The sequence below is a fragment of the Erigeron canadensis genome, chromosome 1, assembly GCF_010389155.1.
Source record: "Erigeron canadensis isolate Cc75 chromosome 1, C_canadensis_v1, whole genome shotgun sequence".
Taxonomy (NCBI): domain Eukaryota; kingdom Viridiplantae; phylum Streptophyta; class Magnoliopsida; order Asterales; family Asteraceae; genus Erigeron; species Erigeron canadensis.
In genome coordinates, this window is record NC_057761.1 from 36,506,632 (window position 1) to 36,522,877 (window position 16,246).

The following is a 16,246-nucleotide window of genomic DNA, read 5'->3' on the forward strand; positions in this document are numbered from 1 at the left end:
GTTAGTTGAAGTATTTTACTCCATGTGCACAAAATAGAGACAGTAACACGTATGTACACTTTCAATTTTCATTATCTTCTTAAGCAAAAAAATCGGAGATATAGTTATGAGGATAATAAGAACGTGCCTAATTATAAGGCATATACAACAACTTTTGAATAAAATTCTCAAAGTTTGTTATAAATAAAGAAAGAGAATTTGCTAATATTTAGGGATATTCAAAACATACTCCTATATATATAACCTTCATTGGATAATGTAGAAACTTAAATTTTTAACTTGACAGTTAAGATTGTTGACTAACAATACTAAATAAAAAGTATTTATGTTTTCTTTTTATTTGGGGATTGGTTACTATCATTCATCAATGTCATATAACGGTATGGTTTTCAACTTTCTTCGAAGAGAAGAGAAGTTGTAGATGCATTTATCAAAGAAGATATATGTTAGAGGTACAGTCGTCGAATAACTGTTAACAACAGTTTTTATTCTTCTATCATCGGAAACATTGACAACTTCGCACCACCGCGTTGTTTCATCAATTGCTTATCAACGAGATATAATGTGATATAATGAAATTTTTAGACTACTTCTCAATGTTTATATGATGTTAATTGACAGAGATTTTTTGTAATTAGGAGATAAAAAATAGAGTAGTAATAAATAAATGAAAGGGTAGTGTTGGCACATATATGATGTGTGAGCGTTTTGTAATTTTCACTCCAATAAGAACCATGTTTGATAATCACTATGTTTTGTTTTCTTGCCTGAAATGGCAAATAAGTTCGCTAAGTCGGTTTTATGTAAATGTGAAGGAACGCATAGATATTTTAGCAAGGGTTCAGGAAATGAAACAAGAGATTGCACCAAGTTTAATCCCGGCGAACAATTGTAATTTGTTTCGCAGTCAATGGTTTTCGTATGGGTTTAATATTCTTTAATAACATATGATTCTGGTGTGTATATTATATAATTTCTTGACACACGACCAATGTTTTAGTTATGGGTATATACCAGTCGATATTATCGATAATACACTCCGGTACAACTAGCCTGCTATTTTCTCCGGTATATTTTCATTATTTATTACCGCATGTATTTTCCGGATTTTTTAAGTATTTCCGGTATATTAAAATCGCTTTTAAAAAAAAAAACAATTAATTTCTTTTAAATAATGTTTATGATACTTTAATGCTATCTTTTTAATTTTTAAACTTTAAACCTTATATTTTGATTTGAAATACATATTTAGTATTATATTTGAGGAGATTATAAATTTATTTTGATTATTTTTATTAAATTATAACTAGCACGTTGTCCGCGCAATGCGGCGGTGGTCGTGACAATGACGATGTGGTGGGAAGCCGAGTGGTGGTGGTGGAGACAGCGTCGAGTGATGTGGATAATTGATGTAAAAGTAATTGATATAAATGGTTAATGGAAATACATTAAAAAATAAAGGATTGATAGTGTAAATATTTCATTAATGTTAAAGGATAGTGTATATGAAAATATTTTAAGGGGTGCTAACTGTAAATATTACATATTTTCAACACTTCCATAAATAAAAAGGGTTATTTCTTTTATAATATAGTATAATATAGATAAGTTAGTAACATTTTTATAATAAAAATAACCATACTCGTAGTACCCTTTATTAGATACCACACCAGATGCACTACGCAAAAGTGATACAATATTGCGCACAACTCATGTGGTTGGTATTTGTGGTAATATCGTTATATGCATTATCAATTAAGGAAAATGCACTAAAAGATGGATGAGTGTGTAAGTTATTAAGTAATTTAATAAGGTATATTCATAATAGTCAGATTAACTTTTGTATGAACTAGCGTTGTACCCGTGCGATGCAGCGGGGAATAAGAAAAAAACGCCGGTGGTTTGTGGGGCGGCGGCGATTAAAAAAAAAAGCCGACGGCGGTGGATGGTGGTTTGATGGTGGTTTTTGGGGCGGTGGTAGATGGTGTTTATGGGGGGATAGCGTATTGCGGCGGTGAATGGTGGTATTTGGGGCGGTGGTGGATGGTGTTTATGGGGGGAGAAAATCAGAGAAGGGGGGAGGGAGAGAAAATCGGAAATCGGATGAACGTATGTGTGTGTAATGTGCGTGATAGAGAAAAAATAGGGTAGTGTAAATTAAGAGGGCATAAAAGACATTTTAAAAGTAGAGATGTTAAAGAGGGGTGGGGTAGTTTGCTTATTAAGGGAGTATAGATGTGTGAATTATTCACATTTTTAGGTATCTTTTTCCTTTTTTTAATATAATAATTAGTTTTATGTTGATTTTGTATATTTGGTCTTATTATTAAGTTGTTTAATATATAGTTTACTGTAATAACTATAACCTGAGCTATGCACGGGTATTGTACTAGTTTATATAATAAGAGAAACGGTTATTAAAAAAACCTAAAAAAAAAAACCGATAACCATCATATATCAAACATTTTAATCACTGACTCACTTTTTGTACCATATATATACTCTCAATTATTCAAACATTTTAATCACTGGCTCACTTTTTGAACCCGTCTTATACGCTCATGAGTGTGTGTTATATTCAATTACTCGTACATTTTAATCACTTCTTTTTGACTCTTATAGTGTCATGAGCGTGTATATATGGTATTCAATTTTTCACTCGTCTTAATCATTTAGCTTTTCTAACTTGTAAAAGAGTTTTCCACTCAAATAAAGGATACTTTTAGTTATTATTTTTTTAAGAGAAAATTTCATTACATAATCATGTGGTTTGTCATTTTATCAACTTTCGCCCTTCTACTTTTTTATTTTATTATTATTACGTCACCCTGTGATGACATTCTCTATTATTAGAACCCCCTCTCCCAAATAGATGTTTATCGGTCTCTGTTAAGTTCCTCATGTGCATTACATATGAGAGCATTTTCGTCCTTTAAATCTTAAAAACCCTTTTCTTTTTGCTTTCTTTCCATTCTTTTCCGGATCTATCATTTCATTCCTTTCTCTTTCAGCTTATTACTCAATCATATATTAACAAATAATCATCTTTATACAACATTTAAAAATGAAAAATTATAGTAAGGAAAAAAAAACTTAAAATTCACACCTATATCTCTCTATTAACATTTATTATAGGCAAAACTAATTTGATTTATGAATATTCTTTATGATTAGAAAATGGCTGTAAAGTACAAAATTTTTGAACATGAACTAAACTTTGTATTGTTTAATCTAACAGTCACAATGTGTCCACATGGACTCGCAAATGAAGACTGCATGTACAGGTTGTGATTTATATGTAAGAATGGTGAGTCACCATGTATGCTTTAGGTACCAAGATTGTTCATGGGACCAGAGGACACTTAACTTAACGGTTAAACTGACGTTTGTTATGTTCAGGTATGGTCCGAGTACATGACTAGCGTAAGTTTTAAACTCTAGGTAAGCAATCAATAAGATCGTGCGTAGTCTAGGTACACTTTATGTAATCACCTTAACTTTCAAAACCATTTTACGTATTTTCAAAAAGATCTTGCTAAACTCTGCTCTTTGGGCTGCAGTTAATGTACATTAAATAATGTATACTTACCATAAAATTCAGGGTGTGAACTTTTAATATAGAAGGTATAATTTTTTATACATATTAAATGCAGTCCTTTAGGGCTGCGTTTAGTATTTTTCATTTCAAAACTATAATGAATGTATTGTTGTTCCTCACAAAAAAATCTTTCTTTAGGATTTAATATCATTAGTTAGTAAGCTTCTTCCATCTCTCTCTCTTTATATACTTTGAGATTTAGAGAGAAAGTTTCTCTTGAGTATAAATGAGTTAATTAAAAAGAAAAATGAAAAAAATTCAAAAGAACAAGCAAAAAAGCTAAAAAAATTGAACTTTCTATACTTAATTTTAGGATCTCTACCTATCAACAATGATTAAGATGTATGAAATGTGTGACAATAAATTCAAAACATTTTTTTGTTGGATACAACAAGTATAACCATGTTAATACATAACAAGTATAACCATGTTAATAAATAATAACATAGTGAGAAAAGTAAGTATGAGACTATTGTGCATTTAATTATTTGGGTGAAAAATCTCTTATATACCAATATTTTAATATTTTGAATAAATGTTTGGCCCCCATGATTTTTATGGTTTAGAAAAAGGTATATATAAGGTTTTTACCCAACTTAGGTGCCTAACAGCCTCATATTTCCTTCCTCTTACATAATATACAAGTGTAGTCTAAAGCAATAATTATTTTATATGTCATAAAAGCTACGAGAATATGTGATTGTTTTAAACAGTGACTAAAATGTATGAGTAATTGCATACGATACATGCATGCCCATGTGAGTATGAGAGACGGGCTCAAACATTCATTAAGATGTTTGAATAATTGAATACCAAACACGCTCATGAGAGTACGTATGAGACAAGATGTTTGAATAATTGAATACCAAACACGCTCATGAGAGTACGTATGAGACGGGTTCAAACTATAAAGTGATGAGGGAAAGTTTTTTTTTTTTTTTTGTAAAGTATGAGGAAAGGTTTTGATCCAATGAGTTTACATGCATTCTAATTCTATACCATTGACTTAGACTAGCTTACAAAAGACGAAGAAGATTAAGATTCCACTCTATCGTTTTATATCTTTTTTATAAAGTGACGAGGAAATGCTTTTGTTTACCTTGTTTTTTTCATTTCAACTTTTTTTTATATATGTATACATATATATATATTTTCTAATAAAAATTTAAAAACTTACATATCCATGTATCAATCTAGTTCGATTCATTGGTTCTTGAGGTTGTTTAGTACGACATGCATGGAAACATGATCCATGCATAATGAAAACAAAAATAATACTAACCCTGTTCAAACTTGTGACTTTGAAACCATCTGGGTTACTGTCCAGTGGTCACTTGTCCCTTTAAAAAGCAATTTGGTGAGAATATCATCCAGGTTCAAATACCTGCAAAAGCATATTCAACCAGTCAAGGTTTCTGGGGTCTCACCACCATGCAGCGTTACATGGTCACTAACTTGAGAAGAAATATTCCTTTATAAGACTAAAGGGTTTTTGGGCATTTACTTTTTTTTTTTTTTTTTACTTGTGACTTAATTAGAAAGTTGAAATTTTTATTAATTTATACAGTGTCTAAATTAACAATGAAAATTTAAGCTCTATATATACAGGCCGGGTCAAAGAGATAATCCTACATAACACTTAATTAAGTAAAAGTAAATTTTTTTTTTTTCACATTGTCAGTATTAGGTTGAGGTTAATTCGGACATGATCTGCTTCTTTTATCCTTCTTGAGCAGTATTAATTGAAAACTCGGGTTAGCAGAGGCTCCACCCTGGTGGGAAACATATATATATATATGCAACTGCATAATGACCGATTACATGTTTCAAAGGACCAACTATGAGGATGTTTGAAATAACAGGAGTATGGTACCTTCGATCCCAATAGATCGCCATAAGTTGGTTTTTATTCTATAGGTCAGAAATACATTCCTACTATATATGGCCTTTGTATGATGTGCGGATAATACAAGTTCCGTAGTTTTCTTTGTTTGAAACATCCTCGGCCTTTTTTTCTTTAACAGTTGAAATTTAAGGGTCTCAATTTGTGTCCGGTTTGGTTGGCGAGCTCATTTAGCCCACAGCCCAAACACCACCTGTTTTAAATAATAAACAGGTTGGAATGTTGAAGTATGTTAGTCTATATATGATTACCTATATTACATGAATATATAGAGGATCGCTTCATTTGAACGTTTCGTAGCATTTTGTGCTTGCGTAGCATTTTGGAAAGTGTGATGCATATATATTTACTGGTACATGAGAAGGAAATTACGAGTTGACTACAGCATTGACTTGGCTTTTTAAGGACTCCTGTATGTATTTACATCCTCTATCTATACATAATTACATATCTTCTTCTTCGATACATTGGTTGTTGAGTGTTGTTTCCTGCGTCATGAATATATCCAGGATTATTTCTTGTTTTGTAGTCTTTTTTCTCATATTATCTTGCTACTCACCCACACCCACTGCTCAGCCAGTATCTTATGTTACTCCAAATATCACCACCACAATAACCGTCAATCAATCTATTATTATCCATTACGGATATGCCGCGAATCTTTCCACTACATGGACCATCAATGAATCTACTATTAACCATGTATATGACGACGGAAGAATCAAACCCATCCTCCTTAGAGATACCGGTGTAACTCGATTTGCACTTGGCTTCTTCTGTGATGGAAATAAGTGTGCCTCCAATTATGTCTTAGCCATCTTCATTCTTAATGGAGAACTTCCTCCCATAGTTTGGTTAGCCAACCCAGACTATCCTGTCCAGAACAAAGCTACATTGAATTTCTCTGCAGATGGAGGACTGGTCCTACGAGATGCAGATGGAAAAATGGCTTGGACCACCAACACTGCAGGAAAATCTGTTATCGGTTTGAACTTAACTGATACTGGAAACCTGGTGTTGTATGATGTCAATAACCACGTCGTTTGGCAATCCTTTGATCACCCCACCGACTGTTTGTTACCTGGCCAGAGGCTGTATCAAGGTCAAAAATTGATACCTACTGTTTCCAACTGGACGGTTCAAAAAGGCATGTACTCTGTTCAAGTCACTGATAAAGGTTTGATTGCTTATATTGAATCAAATCGGCCTCATGCCTATTTCAGTTACATGGTTTCTGGAAAAAACGCAACTAAAGGAAAAAGTTACGCTAGGTGGTTTGATGGGAGTCTGGGTTTATTCATTAATTCTGCGGAGCCAAGTGGTCCTGATTATAAAATTTCCATAAGTCGGGCATCATCAACTCAGTATATGAAACTGATGCCAGATGGGCACTTGAAAGTGTTCGAATGGGAATTAGATGGGTGGGCAGAGGTGGCCGATCTACTTACAAACAGCGATTATGGAGAATGTGGTTATCCTTTGGCTTGTGGGAGAAATTCCATATGCTCGAATAAGCAAGAATGTGGATGTCCGGCATCAAGCTCCACCAGGATAGACTATTTCAGAGCATTAAACGATCAGAAACCCAATCTTGGTTGCTCTGAAATTACTCCTCTTTCTTGTAATGCGACACAAGATCAAGAATTTGTCGCACTTGAGGGTGTAAGTTACTTCACCTCTATTGCAGACATTGAGACAGTGGATATGGAAACCTGCAAACAAGCATGTATGAACAACTGTTCGTGCAAAGCAGCTCTATTTAGGTATGGTTCCAACCATTATAGTGGAGCATGTTATTTACCTTCTGAACTATTTACAATGGCTTCTGATCCAGATCAAACTGTGAATGCGTTAGCTTTCATCAAAGTCCAAAATGTAAGATCATCTCCTTTATCTACATCACAAAAGAGAAGAAATAGAGTTGCAAGAGTTCTAGGCCCCTCAATCGGAATTTCCATGTTTCTGCTTATTGTGGCGGTAGGTTGTATCAGTTTCATATTCCACAAGAAAAGACAACATACTGAAATGGAAGATGAGTATTTAGATCAAGTACCAGGAACGCCCACTCGGTTTTCCTATGAAGAACTGAAAACTGCCACAGAAAATTTTAGTAAAAAGCTTGGTGAAGGAGGATTTGGAATAGTTTTCGAAGGGATCCTGGAAGATGGCTCAAAAGTTGCAGTAAAGTGTCTTGACGGTCTTAAACGGGTTAAAAAATCATTTCAGGCCGAGGTTGAATCCATTGGCAGCATTCACCACGTTAATTTAGTGAGGCTTAGAGGATTCTCTGCTTGGAAATCACAACGATTTCTCGTGTATGACTTCATGAGTAACGGGTCATTAGATCGTTGGATCTACCATGGAGATCTGCAGGGGCATGTACTGGAATGGGAAGGTAGAAAAAACATTATTCATGATATTGCTAAAGGTTTAGCATATCTCCATGAAGATTGTAGGCAACAAATCATCCACCTTGACATTAAGCCTCAAAACATACTACTAGACGACAAGTTTAATGCCAAGGTATCTGATTTTGGGTTGTCTAAGCTTGTTGACAAAGACCAAACCCAAGTGATGACAACTATAAAAGGAACCCCTGGCTATATCGCACCAGAATGTTGGAGCAGCTCGGTTATCACTCGAAAGGTGGATGTATATAGCTTTGGGGTTGTTCTCTTGGAGATCTTATGTGGGAGGAAAGTTTTCGACAGATCTCTTCCAGAAGAAAGTTGGCACTTACTTGGTGTTTTTCAAAAATGTTGGGAGGAAGGAACATTGATGGATATGGTTGACAGGTATAGTGAAGATATGTAAGCAAATGGTGCAGAGGTAGTGGAGATGATGGGAGTGGCTTCATGGTGTTTACAAATTGATTTTGCGAGACGGCCATCAATGTCCTCGGTTGTTAAGGTGTTAGAAGGAGGAATGAGTGTTGAATCGAACTTGGATTACAACTTTACATATCCTAGAATGCATAATAAAGCAGCAGTTTGCCCTCCGAAAGATTTGACACAATTCATGCCTTCAATTCTCTCAGGGCCAAGGTGAGTACCCATATGATTCTTGCGGTTCATTTTTATGCATCCTTCAATATTTGTGTATAATTTTGTTTATATATCTGGAAGCTGTCTATATACTTCTATATATCGATACAAATGTGTTGGTAGTATTTATGTTGTCAAATGATATATGGTATTTTCTTTTTTGTTTGAATGTCAAATGTGGTTTAGGAGTAAAATTCAGAAAGCTACAATTTGATACTATTAACAAACAAATGATGTGTAATGTTTAACTTTCTGTTTTTAACATGTTGTTCATCATTTTTTGTGAAGGAATTAAAGGATAAATGGTAGATTAGAAAGATATAACAATATGCATATGTATAGAAAATGGGGGAAAAGAAGAAAATACAAAGGAGGTGGGAAGGGGTATTTATACATTATTCTAATTTCACTAATACCCCTTCCACACTTAGATAATTACAATTAAACACCACTAAAATATAAAGTTAACAATCTCCCCCTTGGTGTTGAATTGTAAACGATGCATCGTCATTGATCTTTAAAACTTGGTGATGGAACTTTAAACATTCTGGTAAAACGCGGAAGCTTGGCTTGGTGTAAAGTGCGGAAGATTGGCTTGTAAATGAGTGAAAATTTGGTATGAAAATGATTTGTCATTTTAGCTCCCCCTAAATGTAACACCCCAACAAGGTGGAAACATGAGGGTTACACAAATAGCACAGCACGACATGGAAATTATGTAGAGTAAATCTAAATGCATAAGAAGGATCAAGTAATCCATACGAACCATTCAACAATGCAAGTATCCGGATCACACATAATCCTAACCCCTAATCAGGAAGTGAATCACGAATCCAAGAAGTCCAAGTCCAAGTCTAGCATAAATAAGCAATCAATCATCCAATACGCCTTTGAGCTAACCTGTCACCTGAAAAGTGTACTAACACGCGTCAACATAAAGTTGGTGAGTTCGTAGGGACAAGTATTAGGAAACAAATGTGTCGGGATAACAACCGTTAACGATATACGAGGGTTAGAATACCTAATCGCACCCAAGGAAACCCTAAAAGGTCTCACGTTATCACAACTCAATACAATCAACATTTAACAACAAAGATTCATATAACGATTAATAACGTTCAATAACATAGGCTCAACAACCCATAACGTGAGTTTAACAACCCATAACGTCCATAACGGCACGACTTACATAATGAATAATGCGTCATATAGTGGGGCGACTTACATATATTTCAAATGCGTCATATAACGGGGCGACTTACATATATTTCAAATGCGTCATATCACGGGGCGACTTACATATATTTCAAATGCGTCATATCACGGGGCGACTTACATATATTTCAAATGCATCATATCACGTTACGACTTACATATATTTCAAATGCGTCATATCACGTTACGATTCAACTAAACATTCATATACAATATACACGTTAAACAATATTGTTAACAACAACGTTATACCACAAATCGTGGACTTATCGTTATGCCCTCAAAATGGACTTGAACATTATCACAACCACAAATCTAAAATACGTTATAAGGGGGAGATATTATCATGCAATGTCCTATGTCTAGTTCCATATCAAAACGTTTTCCATCAACCAACAACACAATGCACATACACTTCATACGATTTTACTTTTAAGGAATCTTTGATGCTTATATATAGGGTCACCCGCAGCTTTCCCACCACATCTCCAACTCATTAAATGTATCATCGTCTTCCATGTATGTACAACTATCCTAATCACAACGAGTATTCATAAACGAAAGCATAATTAACCGAGCAACAAGTCAATACGTCAACCGAACAATAAATCAATCGATTAAGCAACAATTAAACGAACACGTACACTTTTCAGCCCGAATCTTAATTGAGTAAGGAGGGTTTACGAAACTTACCTTTGCCTTATACCGTCAAGTTACAATTAAGTGGTAAGTATTCAACGCTCACGATTGTCCCGAGTTCTTCAAGGTCCACGACCTATCAATACATATGCACGTTTTATGTTACAAGTCTTTATTCGCCCTTTTTAAAACGACCTATAGTTTTTGACGACTCATCATTACGTTTAGGTGACTTGTATGCTAATATAAATGAGTTTAATTATATAAACCTACATATATATATATATACATATATATAAGTTTATTTGAAAACATTTATGAATATACTTATTTATTTAGTTATGTACGTATGCTCAATTGTACATAAATAGGACGCAGCTTTATTTTATTGATACTTAGTTTGTTCAACAAATTGGGTTTAGATGGGCTGGACAACCGAAAAGGGAACCACATGGGCAAAGGGGCGGCCCAAAAAGTAGAGATGGCCCAAAAAGAATACATAAATAAAAGAAAAAGGGGCTGAACGATTTTTACATATATACTTATATAGATACATATATAAAAAGCTTTCTTCTTGAACCACAACAGTTTAGGGTTTTACATTTGCTTGAACACCATTCCAAGACTCATACAAGACACCAAGAGAGACAAGAAAGACCCCACAAGAGGCTGGACATGATTCAGAGGAGGAAAGGAAACAAGATAAAAATCTGGAAAAAAAAAGACTTCATAAACCGAGCCACCGTAAGGTACGGTGGCTGTAGGCGTCGGTTACGGCAGGCAGAGACATAGGAGGCATAATACACGGTTAAGATGGCGTAGGGGGCACTGGTTCAAGCTTCATCAGGCGTAAGGTACGGCAGTACCCACCGTAAGTTACGGTGGGCTGCAATTGCTAATTCTAGCGTAGACAGAAGGATATTGGCGTAAGGTGGAAGTCAGAGAAGCAGAAGGGCGTAACCTACGCCTCCATGGGCGTAAGCTACGGTGGTGCAGGGGAGGAAGGATATGGGCAGCCAAGAACAAGAACAAGCTGCAGTTGACTTTTTAGTCAACTTTGACTTTCATGAATAAAACTCCAATTCGTTGCTGAGGGATCGATTTGATGGAAATTCAGAGATGTTTTAGGCTTCATTAATCTATATGGATGTTAAAAAAAATCTAAAGTTCCTTTCAATTCGATCTTGCATCATCATGTTTGCAATTAAACCCGTTTTTGACCTAAAATAAATATCAAAAACCCTAATTTTTGATTTAATGAGTTTTAATCTGAATCTTGGCCAGGGATCGAGGGTGTTAGACTAGAAACAAGTTCAAAAACATAACCCACTCAAGAATTTGGTTTATAACATACGCAAACCCGAAAAATTAGTTTTTGACCCATTTAATACACAAAAACCCAAATTCGGGTTTTGGCTTGCAATTCGACCCAAGATTACTTTGTTTTACTTAATTACATGATAATAAACATGATATAAGGATGTAGGACTAATTTGCTTACCAAAACTCTTCCACTAGAAGCTCAAATCCGAAATTTGACCCATTTATGATGAATTCTTGCATTTGCTTGAGAGGGAGAAAGAGTGATAAGAGTGAAAGTTGGATGGTGAAATGAATGGATGGATAAGATGGAAGACTTGGATAGGGTGGGTCAGAAGTGGTGTTTCATGGGTCATGGGTCGACCCATGGGTCACCCGAATACATCTCTAGTTTAATTAAACGTCACATTACGTCACAAAAATCGATTTAAGACGACTACCAAGTCTCGTCCAGTATCTTTCACGTCAACAAATCATCAAACAAAACATTAAATCATTTTGACTAAATAAATTAGTTAGTCATTTAGTATGTTCGAGTCAACGGGTCGAAGTAGATAAATTACGGTTACTTTACGTTTTTAATAAGTCAAACGTCAAAAATTACAAATGTTACACTAAACTTGTCATATGTACAAAAACTTCTCTGAATCTTGCTTCCCCTCAATCAATCACTCTTTTCAAATATATACAATCAAAACATACTAATAAATCCAAAAATGTTCGTCATTTAGCACCCCCTCAAGTTGAGCATAATCTTCAAAACAACGAATTAACTTATGCATTGTGCTCCCCCTTAAATGAACAATATCTTCAATCATTCCATCTCTATCTCTCTCCCTCATGATGAATGTGAGAACCACGTTCATCATGCATCAGTAATAGTTAGCACAAAAGGTGAATGGAAAGGTTTATTATGAAGTATTAGTATTGAGAAAAACAGATTTTGAATGGGTTGTACACTGAAATGTGTACAAGCCATTTCCACAACAACTTACTTTAAGAGAATTTTGGGAACCCATTTGAGTACGGGTCCAAAATTCTTACATATTTTCGAAAAATAATGGTAAGTTGTGTCAATTTGATCCACACAGTCTGAATTCCACAATGGGGTTTCATTTAAAAATAGTTTTTGTGGAAACAATGGTGATTTGAGGGTGGGAGTTGGAGTTTGAGGTTTGGACTTTGGTGGCATATGTGAAAATCAACCATATTGATCTCTAAATCGAACGGTTTTGGTAGTAGGATCCTTAAAATATCGAAAAGTGTTGTATCGAGGGACTGTAGGAGTCTTAGGAAAATTAGGCACAAATTTCGGAAAGGTTGGTTTTGACTTTTGAAGTGGTGGGGGATATCTCTTTGGTGGTTCGATAGTGGTTGATTCGGTCTTTTGTGGTGGTTGAGGAGGTTTTGGGGGAAGGTGGGAGAGAAAGGAAAGTGTCGTTGGTGGCTGATGGATCGAGGTGAGATTGGCGAGAGAAGAAGGCGTCTAGACCTAAGATTGGGGCGGCAGATGTGGAGGTGAGAAGGAGGATTATGGTGGTGATGCCTATGGTGATGGTGGCGGTAGACATTTTGGAGGTGTGGTGAAGCGATGAGGCCGGTGACACTGATGTAGTCACAAAAAAAAATTACATGTGTCAATAGAATGATTGAAGATATTGTGTTTTGAGTTAGGATTTGAACCTTTATGAGTGATGTTTTAGGATGGTAAGGAGTGGATTAAAGTAAGAAATTCGTTTACTTTAACAAGTATAGGGAATAAAGATCAAAGCTTTCGGTTTTGGTATAAAAACACAAAATAACACACAAGATGAACAAAATCAATCCATGGATCATTCACAAGTTGTGATTTTGCTCTGATATCAAATGTAATGTTTAACTTTCTGTTTTTAACATGTTTTTCATCATTATTTGTGAAGAAATTAAAGGATAAATGGTAGATTAGAAAGATATAACAATATGCATATGTATAGAAAATGGGGGAAAAGAAGAAAATACAAAGGAGGTGGGAAAGGGTATTTATACATTATTCTAATTTCACTAATACCCCTTCCACACTTAGATAATTATAATTAAACACCACTAAAATATAAAGTTAACATGATAGCACAATATATATGCGTCATCTTTAAGTATCAAAAAGTTACACTATTTGACTCGAGCCATCTTTACAAATTCCAATGTCATCGCCGACATCATAGTCGGGCTATACTCTAGGAAGATTTGCAGTAGGAAACTCAAAAGGCTGAGCAATGGGTGAGAAGCAAGACAACATGAGAAACAAGGCCAAATAAGCACTAGAAATCCATGATGATCTCATCATCACTGATGAACACCCCTGAAGAACTCAGTTAGAATACATAATCCAGAAAAGTTTCTAACCATGTCATTATTTTGACGTTTGACTTCGGTATTAATACAGAAAATACTGTTGACTTTGAGTTATCCGTGTTTTTCTAAGTAATATACTCGTAGTTAATTATGTGATAACTTTCGTAGCAGATGTCTAAATTGTATATTCTACTAAAACATTAAATATGATGATACAATATTGTATCATCATACATGTACGATTATTACTCCGTATATGGTACAACTAAATCATCATATATAAGTATATATAACCATCCCCACACATATATAAACATAAACATAATGAAAATTTAATCTGTGTTAACGTTTGCGCAAAATCAAGTAAGCACCAAGTTGAGATTGAAGCGTTAGGACAATATGCGGGGCATGTGAATAAGAGGGAGACAATTCAAAAGTGAATCGCCGTAGAATCATGACAAGTACCATTTTTGCTTGCAATATGGCAAAGTTCTGCCCTATGCATAAACGTGGGCCTCCTCCAAATGGGAGGTAACATAATCGTCCATTGGTTGCCTTTGAAACACCTTCAGAAAATCTCTCGGGATTGAATTCTTTCACATCGTTACCCCATATCTCACGATCATGGTGCAAAAGAAGAGTGTTTATTTTAAGGAGAGTTCCTGGTGCTAACATTAGGTTTCCTAATTTGGTTTCTTTATGTACCTTCCGGTCTATATTGATTACTGGCGGATATAGCCTGAGAACTTCATTGAAAATCATATTTACCTGTTACACAAAAGATAACTAGTATTATACGCGACAATTAAACACCATTTACCTGCAAATGGGTCAACTTCGGTTCAACGGGTTGATAGTCATCCGAGAAATAAACAAATACATGAAATCTCCAAACTTGATATGTTAAATCAAACTAAATTTATGTTTTAAATAAAATTATATTTTTTAAAGTATTGAATAAATCATTTCTTATTCATAAAATAGAAAGTGATTGCGGGTTAACCCAACTCATCTGAATAGCCCATGGAATGCCCTGTTGTAGTCAATATATATGTAGAAAATCAGGTAGGGAACGACTTACAACTTTTAGTTGGCCTAGTCCTTCAAAATCCGGCTCATTGTTACCGAAAACTTGTAAAACTTCAGTTCTAGCACGTATTTGCCAGTTCGTGTGTTGACTTAACAGAACCATAGTCCAAACAAGAAAATTTAGTGTAGTCTCTTGCCCTGCAAGATAGAAAAGCTTGCATTCTTCAATGATTTCTTCTGTTGTTAAGCCTGAGTTCTTATTCCTGTCTTGTTTAATTTCCTGATAGTTGGAATTCAACAGAAATCCCAAAAGGTCATCGTTACTATTTTCCCCCGCTTTCATGGCAACTATTCGTGTATCAATAATACTCTTTACCGAAGCTTTCACTTTTCGGTCAATCTCTTTGATTTTCTTATTCGACTTTGTTGGCAAAAACCTATAAAATGGTAGTAGTTAGTATTGAACATCTATAATACCTTATAAAAGAAATTGGGTTCCCCCCTTAGCTTAATTAAGAACTTGATAAGACAAAAATGTCCTTAAATAATCTTCCTTGCTAAGCACCTTCTCACGTGATATACCAACTATGCCCTTCAACTATTTTCATCTCTAGCAAAGTAAAACTCTATCACCGCCGCCACTAGACCATCTTCCCCAACATAGTCGTCGCATTGCGCGGGTACCATACTCGTTATATACAATTAGATCCATTGTTTAATAAAAAGAAACACCTTAATCCAGGAATATAACTAATTTAACTTTTCTTTTATGCAAAGGTAAAATAATTTGTATCACCCAACTGCAAAAGTTACCTTAAGCCAGGAATATACATCGATTGTGCGGCTTTTTAAAAACCAACTCTGTCAACTATTGCTGAAGATCAAATATTTTTCTTCCTTCTTGTAAATTACTACCAAACACTGCACGTGAAATTACATCGTTTGTCATTGTTTGGAGATGCGGCCACACATCAACTTCACACGAGTTTCCGTCTGTTAGCATAGCTTCCCATTTTGCTATCATTTCATTGCAGCAAACATAAAAAGCAGGTACCATAAACTACAGAAACACAAAAATGTTTAGCAAATCAACAATGAAATCTAGATTTCTTCCTTGTATAGAGAGACAAAAATTAAGCAATAATCAAGACAAGATGTGTAGTGAGG

At 34.9% G+C, this 16,246-nt stretch overlaps 1 protein-coding gene, 1 long non-coding RNA gene and 1 pseudogene across 2 annotated transcripts in view; 1 reads left to right on the forward strand and 2 right to left on the reverse strand.

Annotated features, from left to right (window-relative positions):
- The first annotated feature begins 5,961 nt into the window (after positions 1–5,961).
- Positions 5,962–8,706, forward strand: LOC122585156 (annotated as a pseudogene).
- A 715-nt stretch (positions 8,707–9,421) lies between these two features.
- On the reverse strand, positions 9,422–12,018 carry LOC122588865. Its single transcript, XR_006322192.1, has 3 exons — positions 11,901–12,018; positions 10,454–10,535; positions 9,422–9,452 (listed from the first exon to the last, which is right to left on the reverse strand). It is a non-coding gene; the product is annotated as an uncharacterized LOC122588865 (long non-coding RNA).
- A 2,289-nt stretch (positions 12,019–14,307) lies between these two features.
- LOC122597898 (cytochrome P450 CYP72A219-like) overlaps positions 14,308–16,246 on the reverse strand; it is a 59,516-nt gene continuing 57,577 nt past the window's right edge. Inside the window, exons 4-5 of the mRNA XM_043770493.1 lie at positions 15,132–15,516; positions 14,308–14,818 (exon numbers count right to left, since the gene is read on the reverse strand). Coding sequence (XP_043626428.1) covers positions 14,393–14,818; positions 15,132–15,516 — 811 coding nt within the window. The 3' untranslated portion in view covers positions 14,308–14,392. The remainder of the gene's footprint in view (positions 14,819–15,131; positions 15,517–16,246) is intronic.